A 12,634-nucleotide genomic window follows, 5' to 3' on the forward strand; every position below is an offset into this window, starting at 1 on the left:
TGGAGCATTTTTGGTTGAATAATGGACACGAGTCATTTTAAAAGTCATTTATTTTTGTTCACCAATAAGCAAAAAGATAGGAAGCGTGGGGGCATTGAATTGGAGAGTGAAAAGTGAAAGGGCAAACATTGAATGAGTGGAGATGCTTTAATGTGCTCTTTCACATTTAACATATGTTATTTATTTATTTTTTTCTTTTCCTGCATATTTTCTTTTTATTTTCTGGAAGTGAAAATAGGAAATACCAATTCTTCTCTTTCAATTAATGTGATAATTTCCTTTATTATTTTTTTTAGAAAAATAATATATTTTTACATTTTAAAAATAACTAATTTTATACTCCATCCGTTTTAATTTATGTGAACTTATTTCATTGTTAGTTCATGCCAAAAAGAATGACCTCTTTCTATATTTGAAAAATAATTTACTTTTACGCAGTGATTTATAGTCACACAAAATATATGTGTCTCGTTTTACACCGCAAGTTCAAAAGTCTTCTCTATTTTCTTAAATTTGTGCTCAATCAAATAAGTTCACATAAATTAAAATTGATATAGTATTTATTACTTTACATTTAATAAGAAGTTTTTATAGTCACAAAATGTTATGATATGTTCAATTGTATAAGTTTTAAAAGCTTGATAGCCATGAAATTGCTATGTCATATTTAAAACGGTAATGTTCAATTTTTTTTTAAAACTTTGTACCAATTCAAACTATGTCACATAAATAAGAAAGAAAAATTTTTATTTTTATTTTTTCTGGATATATGTTTTTTCTTTAAATTCTCAACTTTTTCTCCACTCAACTCACTTTTGCTGAGCTTTCAGAAGTCCTGAACTGAAACTAGAAAATAATATATAAAAATATAAAAAAGGAAAGACACTTCAATGAATTATACAATTATTTTGCTATTCAGAAAGCAACCCCATTTCTTCTATTCTTGATTCTTTGTGCTAACTCTTTTGTCTTCTAAGTCAATAAGCAGATATCAACAGTGAAGAAGATTACAAGTTCTTCAAAAAGAATAGGATTAGGTAGTAGCTATTTCATCTTCTACGTTTACCATCTCAATTATTTTTATTTGTTTGTTACATATTGAGGTAATAATTGTTTGAAATATAGAAGACAGAAGGACTATATTTCAAAGAGGGGTTGTTGTGAATTACCTCAGATCCAGGGTACTGAAGTTTAATGAGAAAAAGGGTACCTGCTTTTTCAGTGCTTTCATGTGATTCTTGGTAATTGACTTTGCTTTTCATAGGTTAAATCACATGACCCTTTCCTTGTTACCTGTCTTTCTTGTGTTTAAAGACTAAGGATTTATGTAAAGTTTGGATTTTTATCTTATTACCTATATGGGTTTTTAGTAATTGAGTGGATGTAAGGATCTCTAGTGAATATTGTTATGTTCTGAGTATATATAGTTGAAGAAGAAGTTAGATTTTGCACAAAAAGGAAAAAAAAAAGGTTCTTGCTGTTTCTTGTTTGCTAAACAGAACTAATTACCAATTTCTGTTAAGCATCCTGATTAATGGGGCGCAGCGCAATGTAAAAGAATGGTCTTTTACTAGTTGATTTACTTAGGCATGGAAAATGGTATGCTGAAGCTCATGATAAGACTATTACCGATTCTAAAGAGAGATGATGAATTAGTTTAACAATGAAAGGCAGTGTAGTTTTAGAGGGGGTGGTCAACTTTTACTGCTTTCAATATAGTGATGTTGATGGAGGAGATGTATCGGGCGGTTGCAGTGCCATTTGTATTTGGTAATTTGATCTGTCATAACCCAAGCTTAGGAAGTTATTTGGATTTTACTAGGCTAAAGTCGATGGATGATACGACAAGCTTGTATTCTAATTCTGCGACTAAAACTTTGGCAGAATCTGTTTCTGGTGGAAATGATGATTGCAGCTCTGCTGATTCAGAGATCAACCTTAGTATTACAGTATCATCTGTGCCTGAAGAGAGCCCGAGTGAAGGGACTATGTCGCTTGATGTGATTTCTGAAAATGAAAGCAACTGGATTGCTGGTGATGATGATTCCTTCTCATTGGAGGGTGATCAGATTCTTGATAGTTCGTGTTCCTTGTCAGTGGTGAGCGATTGTAGTAGTATATGCGCTGATGATTTTATAGGTTTTGAGATAGCGTCTGATATAGAAGGTCAGGATTTCGTAGATTCTCAGAAAATCATTAGCCATGTCGAACTTATTGCTAAGACTGAGGTTCTAGTAGAGTCAGATGTTGAGGATCCTGTGACTAGACCCGTGGCAGGTTCCGTTGGACTTGAGGAGCAGATCTCAAAATCATCTGCAGTTGTAGTTCAGCTACCCTTAGATAAAGGCTTGAGTGCAACAGTCAGCCGAAGTGTTTTTGAAGTGGACTACATACCTCTATGGGGATATACATCTATCTGTGGAAGGAGGCCAGAAATGGAAGATGCATTTGCAACTGTTCCTAGATTCTTGAAAATTCCTCTGCAGATGCTAATTGGTGATCGTGTGCTTGATGGACAGCCTAGACGCTTAAGTCATTTGACGACTCATTTCTTTGGAGTTTATGATGGCCATGGTGGTTCTCAGGTCTCTGTCTCTCTCTTCTCTCTTTCTCACTTAGGTTTGCACAACTCTTCTTGTTAACTACATATGAACAATAAATTTGATTCTTTTTTTTTTCTTTTCAGGTGGCAAATTACTGCCGAGACCGGATGCATGCTGTTTTGATTGAGGAGTTGGAAACTATTATGACAAATCTCAGTGATGAAAGTATTAGGCAAAGTTGCCAAGAACTCTGGAGAAAAGCATTTACCAACTGTTTTCTTAAAGTTGATGCTGAAATCGCAGGTGGGACTAGTCATGAGCCTGTTGCCCCAGAAACTGTAGGCTCCACAGCCGTTGTTGCCATTGTTTGTTCATCTCACATTATAGTGTCAAACTGTGGTGATTCAAGGGCTGTTCTGTGTCGTGGAAAGGAACCCTTGGCATTGTCAGTGGATCACAAAGTAAGCAAAATTTTAGACTATATTTACTTGCATAGCAATTAATCTCTATGTACTCATTTTCAATTCCGTTCTCTCAGCCAAACCGAGAAGATGAATATGAAAGGATTGAAGCAGCTGGAGGCAAGGTGATACAGTGGAATGGCCATCGTGTTTTTGGTGTTCTTGCAATGTCTAGGTCCATCGGTATGTTTTCTCCTAGCTAACCGTTTTCTAGCATTTGCAAGATACTCTAATCACCAGCTGAGTTTTTTGTATTTTGACCATACTAGTATGACTATGAAGCATGAGCTGTTAAGCTTTAAATCTTTACCATTACTTGGTGCCTTTATTGCGTTACTTAATGCGCTTCCATCTAGGGAATGAAATATTTCCGCTTATCGCTTATATGACACTTTAAGTTCTTTTCAATTGCATGTTGAACTCGAGCATAACTTTAATTATTGGACTTCAATTGAATCTACTTCCATTTTCCCGAGCGAGATTGTGATATATCGGTTTGCTCATATGTTTTATTATGGCCATCAGTTTTCATTTCCATATCGGAATTTCTGAGGCCACCTTGAAAACATACTCAATAGATTGGACTTGAGCACAGTTCATTGTTCTAAAAGAGAAGCTAATTCAAGATTCCATGATTGGTGATACAGCCAATATACTCCAGCTTCTATTATGTAGTAGTGCATGTTGTATGGCTCTGCCTCTTCCATTTGGTCTAAGATGTTTGAATTATAAAATATATTGCCACCTATGCTTAGACGCCAACTTAAATTAGAATTCTCATTAGAAAGGTACACTAAGTGAGCTGCAGGATTGCATAAAGACATTTCTTCTGAACATTCTTGTATATGTAAGTTGATATGAGAAGTAACCTGTGGCCAGTAGCATCATGTTACCCAGCTTGTAGCTATTTTCTTGGGGTGTTTATCACTTGAACAGATTTGATCTAGAGTAAATTTTGACATACTAGAGTCCTAAATTTTGTTGGTAAATAGATCTTTTTCTCTCTTTCAAGCCAGTTATTATCGATTGCAGGAGATAGATACTTGAAGCCTTGGATTATTCCTGATCCAGAAGTAACGTTCATACCTCGAGCCAAGGATGACGAATGCCTTATACTTGCGAGTGATGGTTTATGGGATGTCATGACAAATGAAGAAGTTTGTGATATGGCTCGTAAACGCATACTTATGTGGCATAAAAAGAACAGTGTAACGCTCCCCATGGAAAGGGGTGAAGGAATTGATCCAGCAGCACAGGCTGCAGCAGAGTGTTTGTCGAATCGAGCTCTTCAAAAGGGCAGCAAGGACAACATAACTGTGATTGTGGTGGACTTGAAAGCCCAAAGAAAGTTTAAGAGCAAAACCTAACATAACTGGCCTCTCAATCTACTGTTTCATTTATTATAGATTTGCAGTATAAACTAAATATGGTTCAAAATGTAGTCAAGCCCTTGCATTTTTTACCTGGGAATCTGGGATAATGGCTTTTATTGGAGTAGGTTTCTGTATGTATTTTAGTACATGCTCCATTTTGTATGTAATTTTCTTTTTTTAGCTATATTTGAAATAGGAGCAACTACAATTATAATCAAATGTAATGGTCATTATACCTCAAAGTGTTAAAAGGCTCTATGAGGTATTTTAACCTAGTATTACTTTGACATTGTAGATTCATAATAAGCAATTCAGAGTAGAGTTTTTTCTTCTAAAATTTGTATTCTCTTCACCCTAACTGAATGTCCTCTACTTCAGAGAGTCATATTTAAAGGGATAATACACGAACATCACCCTCAACTTGTCCGGAATTTTCAACTACACACCTAAACTTTGCTATAGTTGTGCTATGTGTTATGCTATAGTTGAACATAGAAAAATTGCACCTAAGCGTGTGGTTCAGTGATCAATAAAGTGAGTGAAACTTTAGAACTAAGGATTCATATCTCAAGTCTTAGTCGACAGAATTATCAGCCATGTATCCGTTGAAATAATTAAGATGCACACAAGCTGGCCGGACCGTTATATAAAATCAAACATGCAATAATTGTATTTCTTTCTCTTTTTCATCTGTATTTCTTTTCTCAATTTTATCTTAAAGGGGGGAGGAAAAAAGGGATTAAAACAGCACCATAGACCTAGTCAAAGTGGTAAAAACAGTTATTGGAGCAGAGATAAACATAGAAATTTTTGGGGGACAACACAATCATTTTGTAAAACTAATGATTCCAACGTAAAAGAACGTTGACCGTTATGGTGGTTGAAAGTGGCGGGAGCTAACTAGCCGTAGTCTCTTTCTCTCTTATCACCACCAACTTTTTCATTCTGTCATAAAATGGCTTCGTCAGATGATGGCGGTAGCCACCGCCCTATAGTTGTGGCAGTTGATAAAGATAAGAATAGCGCCTCTGCTGTGAAATGGGCTGTTGATAATCTCCTTGCAAGCAATCCAAATCTTGTATTGGTCCATGTTCGAATCAAGAAGTCACCAAATCGTAGGTACCCTTTTTTCTCTTTCATCGCATTCTCACTTTTCTCTTATTCCCATTCCTAGGGGATCAATAATTTGGTTTGGGAAGAAAATATTATTAGAAATAAAGCCTCTGTAAGGGGAACTTTTGCTTTCTATTGCACACATGAAAAAGGGCAGCTTGGTCCATAAAGCATCTTGCCAAGTGCCGCATCCCAAGTGGTGTGATGTAAGTATTAGGGCCTGATTCGACCGGCTCGAACTTGTGACCTATAGGTCACACGAGACTTGCTCCAAGGCTCCCCTTCGATGAATGTAAGTGAAATGTGCTTTTAGTTTACCACCAAGGAGTGGCAGAATGGATAGGATCCCTCCATTTGGGGTCTCGGATTCAAATCCTTGGAATGCAGAAGCTCCTTTATGGGCCCTACAAAGTGCTAATTCGCATTAGTTATGCCAGTGGATTTCGGATAACAATTTCCAAATGTGGTCCATTCTTTGAAATTTTTGGTTGTTTATTGTGACATTGTTCCTGCTTTGTAGCGGTTGGTGGAAATGAAGCTGCTCCAGATGCAAATGGAGGATCAAGTAACGAAGGTACTCAAAATGTCTTCACTCCTTTCCGGGCTTATTCTGCGCGTAAAAGGGTAAGTGAATTAAACATATCATAGAGGTAGATTGACATTTGACTAAACATATTGATGCCATTCTACATTATGAAACTCATTACCCTTTAATAATTTTCTAATGATTTGACTTGTTGAAAGACCACATAATTTCTATGGATACTTTTGATAGTTATATATATTTAGCTAATGTTGCAAAAAAAAGTATATTAAACACCGCATTGTCCTCTGTTTGGTCCTTACGATCACAAGAAATAGTGTTTTTGTCTCATAAAGTCTGTTTCTCATTTCTGTTCCCTTTCCCCCCTAAACCTCTTGTTCTGCTCGAGTGTTTTGCACCATTAAAGTAATTTATACGTTACCTAGAGTAGTGTCGTTTTTCAATGTTTAGGTGAAACGGGCTTACACCATTTTGGAATTTTTGCTAAATCATACTTTACTCAAATGGTTGCAGATAGTAGTGAAAGAGATCGTCCTTGAGGATAATGAAGTGTCCAAGGGACTTCTTGACTACATCAACGGTCACTGTGTTACCAACATTGTTCTTGGTGCATCATCTAGGAGCGCTCTTGGCAGGTTATTATCTCTCAATTTCTCTGTTCCCTTATACTGCATTACGGAGGAAAAAATTAAACTTGGCTTATAACCTTTTTATGCAGGAAATATTGGACTCCGGATGTGCCAACAATCATAAATAAGGCTGCACCAGAATTTTGTACTGTCTACGTAGTTTCAAAAGGCAGGCAACAATCTGTCCGACCAGCAGCAAAACCTCTAACTTCTTCTGCGCCAGCAAGGCAACATTTCTCATCTGCATGGACACCGTCTAGATTAAGTAACTCTGAATCAGAAGACATATCCAGGTACAAAATATAAGGAACTGATGATATAAAACTGACCAACTTTCCCTTTCGTTTTGTTGGCTTGAAAAAGCTAACAACTTTGGCACTGCAGTGCTTATAGCCCATGGAGAATGATTACGGTTACTTCTTCATTTGTTGTATCACCATCTTATTTGGTGTTAAAGTTTTAACTGTTGAACTAAGAAATAGGTGAAGGGGCAATTAGGCTTCCTTATGCTCTAAGCAAACGTGTGAATTCTTTATGTTCTAGCTAACTTTAATGAATAAATGGTACAAAATAGGTTGTCATTTGCAAGGGCAGAGCCAAAGATTATAGAATCTGAGAAGACGAGGCCTGAAAAAGGACCATCTAATGTAGTGATGGATCATCTTCATGCTCCCTCTGGAGGGCCGATGAATTCATGTAGCCGAACTTCTCTATCAGATGGTAGTGAACTCTTCGCTCGTATTAACCACAGATCAGTTGATATCTCAGCCGACAATCTTGACTTCACACAAGTTGCAATCAAAGAAACTCCAAGGAATGGAAGCTCCTCATATTCAGTAAGTGCAATATAATAATAGAAGCTACATTACAGTGCAAATTTGTAGCTTAATACACAATATGAGCATTTCCGTTATATGAAAAGTAACAAATTTGCTGAATAATAACCTCTGTCTCATCATATGTGATAATGCAGTTGGAAGCTGAGATGAAAAGACTAAAACTTGAGCTAAGGCAAACTTTGGATATGTATAATGCAGCTTGCAAAGAAGCTGTCTTGGCCAACCAAGCGGTAATGTCTCATTGTCTAACTGCCTAGAACCACAAAGATGAAGACCATTTAAAATAGCAAGAAAGAAAAAATTTAAAGGCCAAGTATCTGCAAAAAACATCAAACATAGAACATGCATTGAAAAGAAACCTAGTTTTAAAGTTCAAAGATAGAAAAGAAATTATAAGGGAACTCATGTTTCTACAAATTTTACTAGCACTCACAGAATCAAATGTTCAGTTTATGTTACTAAGATACTTAGTGTACATGGCTTAGATGCCTAGAATAGGCCACCGTATTTGCATGGTATATTTTAGAACAGATAATATTATTCTAGGGGCTACCAACGCCCAAAACTACATGGGTGCATTCAGCATTTTTGTGGGGAGTTATTCTTCCAAGAAAATAAATAGTCTGAAATAATTGTTATTAGTTACTCCTTCCGTTCCGATTTATGTGAAACTGTTTGATTGGGCACGGAGTTTAAGAAAAAATGAAGACTTTTGGAATTTGTGGTCATAAACAAGTCAAAAAGGGGCCCAGAGTATTTGTGTGGTTATAAAAGCTTCCCATTAAGGGTAGAATTATAAGTTTAAGCTAAATCGTTTCCAAATTTAGAAAGAGGTCATTCTTTTTGGAACGGACCAAAAAAGAAATAGGTTCACATAAACTGGAACGGAGGGAGTACAATTTTATCTATATACTGAGTAAGAAATAGCATCATATTCATATCACCCTTGTGTATACAACAACAACAACAACCTAGTATAATCCCACTAGTAGGGTCTGGGGAGGCGAGGGTAGTGTGTACGCAGACCTTACCCCTACCCTGGGGTAGAGAGGCTGTTTCCGACATATCACTCTTGTGTATAAGTTTATGAACAGATTGTTAGTATGTCTCTGTTTGCCATAAATGGCTCTTGGAAACACGAGTTACAAATTTATGACATCAAATGCAAAGGACCAAGGCTTTCTTCCTCTTCTTATCCTTGATTAATTTTTTCATGTGTTATGTGTATACAAAATTTCAGGCTGAAGAGCTTAATAAATGGAAAATGGAAGAAGCTCGTAGGTTTGAACAAGCCCGTCTTGCTGAAGATGCAGCTCTTGCAATTGCTGAGACCGAAAAGGCTAAATGCAGAGCTGCTATTGAAGCTGCTAAGAAAGCACAAAAGATGGTGGAGATAGAAGCACAAAGAAGGAAGTATGCGGAGCTGAAGGCCAAGCAAGAGGGAGAAAAAAAGAATCGAGCAATGAATGTTCTATCTCAGAATGATCTCCGTTATAGGAAGTATACAATAGAAGAGATTGAGGCAGCCACCAAAAATTTCTCAAGTTCACTAAAAGTTGGAGAAGGTGGATATGGACCTGTTTTTAAGGGAAAACTTGATCACACACCTGTTGCCATTAAAGTTCTGAGTGCTGATGCTGCACAAGGGAAGAAACAGTTCCAACAAGAGGTAACTCTTTATATCTCTAATTCATTGATACACTCTGCTTTTACAATACATACTAAGATATGAAACGTCCTTCATCGTTTGAGATGAGCAACTTCATTTTTCATAGAATTATGTGCGTTCATTGAGTCACTTCTAGAGTTAATTACCGGGGAAGCAATGGAGGGAATCATGATAAATTGTACATGTAGACAAATGCATGTATAATGATGCATTTTGGTGCATGCCATGATTGTTTTGATTAATCTATAATAGGAATGTTATACACTAGGTGATTTCTTCTCATCTGCCTAAGTTTTGGCGCAAAGTAACTGGTACATGTGCTGGTGGGAGGTAGTAGGTACTTGGTGAAAAATCGGAGTGGGCTTACACTACCTGCATAAAAAAAATATGTATTACGGGAATGTTTTTGACTAATGAATAACCTGGTTTTTTGTTCCAAGTATGTATGCTTCATCTAAAAGCTTCCTTAGTATGCGCATAAGCATCTTGTGTAATCTTTTACCAGTACATTTATGAGCACATTCTTAGAGATGTCTAAGGAGGCTCTTGTTTGAAAAGGTTAAATGATGGCTTACTACATGTAAATGGGATGGATTTTCAATTACTACTATAACTAGAATGGGATGGATTCAAAGTAGGAGTAAGGTCTGTTTACACACTACCCTACCAGACCCCATTTGTGGGATTATACAGTGTTTTTTTTTTTTTTGTTGTTGTACTATAACTAGAATGTTTGCAAGATGTTGTAGCTTGTACTTGCTCATGTATGCTATATACATAGATGTTCTCTTGCCTTGGTTAAATTGTTGATTGATGTTAGTATAGTATTCAACAAGCCACCTGCTGATGCACATAAAAAATGCTTTCTCATTTACAGGTTGAGGTCCTCAGTCTCATTAGGCATCCGAATCTGGTGCTACTATTAGGTGCATGTCCCGAGTACGGGTGTTTAGTTTATGAGTTTATGAATAATGGCAGTTTGGAAGATCGTCTTTTTCAGAAAGGTAATACCCCTTCAATTCCATGGGAAATTCGCTTCAAAATTGCTGCGGAGATTGCAACCGGACTTCTATTCCTTCACCAAGCAAAGCCAGAACCTCTTGTTCACCGTGATCTAAAGCCAGCAAATATCCTTTTAGACAGAAATTATGTCTGCAAAATTAGTGATGTTGGGTTGGCAAGGTTAGTTCCACCATCTGTAGCTGATACTGTGACACAATATCACATGACTTCAGCTGCTGGAACTTTTTGTTATATAGATCCTGAATATCAACAAACAGGAAAGTTAGGGACTAAATCAGATATATATTCGCTCGGCGTAATGTTGCTCCAAATTATTACTGCAAGGCCACCAATGGGTTTAACTCATCATGTTGAGAGGGCCATTGAAAAAGGTACATTTGCAGATTTGTTAGATCCGACAGTGCAACACTGGCCAGTTGAAGAGGCTCTTAAGTTTGCAAAATTGTCACTCAAGTGTGCTGAGCTGAGGATGAAAGATCGACCGGATCTTGGTTCAGTAATAGTGCCAGAGCTTAATAAGCTTAAAGAAGTTGGAATTAACAGCATGCCAAGTATCAGTAGCTAACTTGCTCCTCTGCATCTTTATTAAAAGATTGTATCGATATGAGGGATCAAGAATTGTCAACGCAAAAACTTCCTCTCTTTTTTTTTTTTTGGCATGATTCTGAGTGTTGGTATGTCCAATTGATCACTCTTCAATGCAATAATAACTGAATGTTAGAATTATTGTTGCTACATGTAGTCCAAAAGGATCTTGAGTATGTGACGATGAAATTAAGGTGTTCGGCTATGACTTGCAAATATTGACCTTTATTATTTGAAAATCTTGTTTGAGGAGTCTTTCGGAAACTCCTTTTTTTCAACATCAACATATTTTCCAAACTTGTATACGGTCAGAATTGGGCTTGCCTAATTTCATATGACTAACCGAAATCGGGACGGAAGATCAAGGCCCGGCCCCAGTTATATCGGAACATGGTACGAAGATGGATTGGCAAGCTCGTTGATCACTGGCTGATCAGGATCGAGGTCAATTCGAGACCGAAGCGAGAAAGAGATTGAGCAAGATCGAAGGAGGCCTGCTACGCCGAATAACGGAAAGCCGAGATATCCGTGATCGGGCGAGGATCGTGGCGGGAATCTCGACACATATCGAGTTAGGATCGGATATTTAGCCTATCATGGGATTTACTTCTGTAATTAGAAATATACCATAAATAGGGTTCATGTGCTATATAAAGAGGGTCTTAATCATTTTGTAACAAACATACATTCATGCACAACAAGGCAATATATCATATTTTCTCTTGCAAGCTCTGTTGTTAAAGTCCATACTTTGTAATAGCAAACTTAGCTGGTTCGAGGGCAGTCTACCTCGAGGGCCGTGGTTGTTCATCATATTGGTTAGCTTTATTTACAATTAATCCCTAGCATTAATTCAGACAATTATCAATTTGTGCCAAATGAAATCACATATCCTTAAAACCACTTATAAGTTTAATTGTTGTCCGATTTTAAGGCAAACAATTTGGCGCCCACCGTGGAGCTAAGGATAATAGTGATTGTTTGGAACAATTTTTTGTAACACACATAATTTTACGCTTGTTCTTTGAAGTGTCTTTGATTCCAGGATCAACATGTCAAACTCTCAAGTAGTACCCACACACACAGACGATGGCATCGGTCTCTATGGCGAGAATGATGACATAGCCGTCCCCTGAAACGGAGTACCTCCAGTAAACCCCGATGGAGCTCCGGCCGTGGATCCAATCGACGTCAGCTCCCATATTGCTATTAATGGGAATTTGGGCGCCGATCCTGAAAATAGCATCCGCCGAGATGCTCGAACAGCTGATCAGAACGCAAGGGCAGTGGAAAAGGCGGGATTAGCCTTCAAATGATATTTGAAATATTGCAAACTCAACAAGCTGCAATAGCACAACTTCAGAATCAGAATCGTACACCAAGCAGGATCGAGATCGAGCCATCGCAAGAAATTGTTCATAGAGCCGAATCGGTATCAAAGAAATCGAATGGAGAAGAACTGGAGACCAATCCTGCTATCATAAAGATGCTTGAGGATCTTTCGAAGCGAATAGAAACAGGAGAAAAAAGGATCGAGAAAAACGATAAGAAAGTGGAAACTTATAATTCTAGGGTTGACCAAATCCTGGGGGCAACACCGGTGTTGAAAGGGCTTAATTCCAAAAAGTTTGTCCAAAAACCTTTCCCCCGAGTGCGGCTCCGAAGCCAATCCCCAAGAAGTTTCGTATGCCCGAGATCCCGAAATATAACGTGACAACAGATCCAAACGAGCACGTTACCTCATACACGTGCGCCATTAAGGGAAATGACTTGGAAGATGATGAGATTGAGTCTGTGTTGCTGAAGAAGTTCGGGGAAACTCTATCGAAGGGAGCTATGATATGGTAACATAATT

General features: G+C 37.5%; 2 protein-coding genes across 5 annotated transcripts; both read left to right on the forward strand.

Annotated features, from left to right (window-relative positions):
• The first annotated feature begins 810 nt into the window (after positions 1-810).
• Positions 811-4,714, forward strand: LOC107782223 (protein phosphatase 2C 53). 3 transcript variants are annotated; one of them, XM_016603088.2, is made up of 5 exons: positions 901-1,037; positions 1,885-2,585; positions 2,687-3,004; positions 3,082-3,187; positions 4,037-4,714. In XM_016603088.2, the coding sequence occupies exons 2-5, from the start codon at positions 1,989-1,991 to the stop codon at positions 4,369-4,371; spliced, it is 1,356 nt and encodes a 451-aa protein (XP_016458574.2). In that variant the 5' UTR covers positions 901-1,037; positions 1,885-1,988; the 3' UTR covers positions 4,372-4,714. The 3 variants fall into 3 exon arrangements, with proteins under 3 accessions (XP_016458572.2, XP_016458574.2, XP_016458573.2); XM_016603087.2 differs by lacking the exon at positions 901-1,037 and adding an exon at positions 1,102-1,241; XM_016603086.2 differs by having other exon boundaries at positions 811-2,585.
• A 438-nt stretch (positions 4,715-5,152) lies between these two features.
• LOC107782224 (U-box domain-containing protein 35-like) lies at positions 5,153-11,442 on the forward strand. 2 transcript variants are annotated; one of them, XM_016603090.2, is made up of 8 exons: positions 5,153-5,496; positions 6,011-6,114; positions 6,548-6,669; positions 6,753-6,956; positions 7,238-7,499; positions 7,637-7,732; positions 8,743-9,171; positions 10,049-11,442. In XM_016603090.2, the coding sequence occupies exons 1-8, from the start codon at positions 5,466-5,468 to the stop codon at positions 10,757-10,759; spliced, it is 1,959 nt and encodes a 652-aa protein (XP_016458576.1). In that variant the 5' UTR covers positions 5,153-5,465; the 3' UTR covers positions 10,760-11,442. The 2 variants fall into 2 exon arrangements, with proteins under 2 accessions (XP_016458576.1, XP_016458575.1); XM_016603089.2 differs by having other exon boundaries at positions 5,153-5,492.
• The last annotated feature ends 1,192 nt before the right edge of the window (positions 11,443-12,634 follow it).

This window comes from Nicotiana tabacum, chromosome 15, assembly GCF_000715075.1.
Source record: "Nicotiana tabacum cultivar K326 chromosome 15, ASM71507v2, whole genome shotgun sequence".
Taxonomy (NCBI): Eukaryota; Viridiplantae; Streptophyta; class Magnoliopsida; order Solanales; family Solanaceae; genus Nicotiana; species Nicotiana tabacum.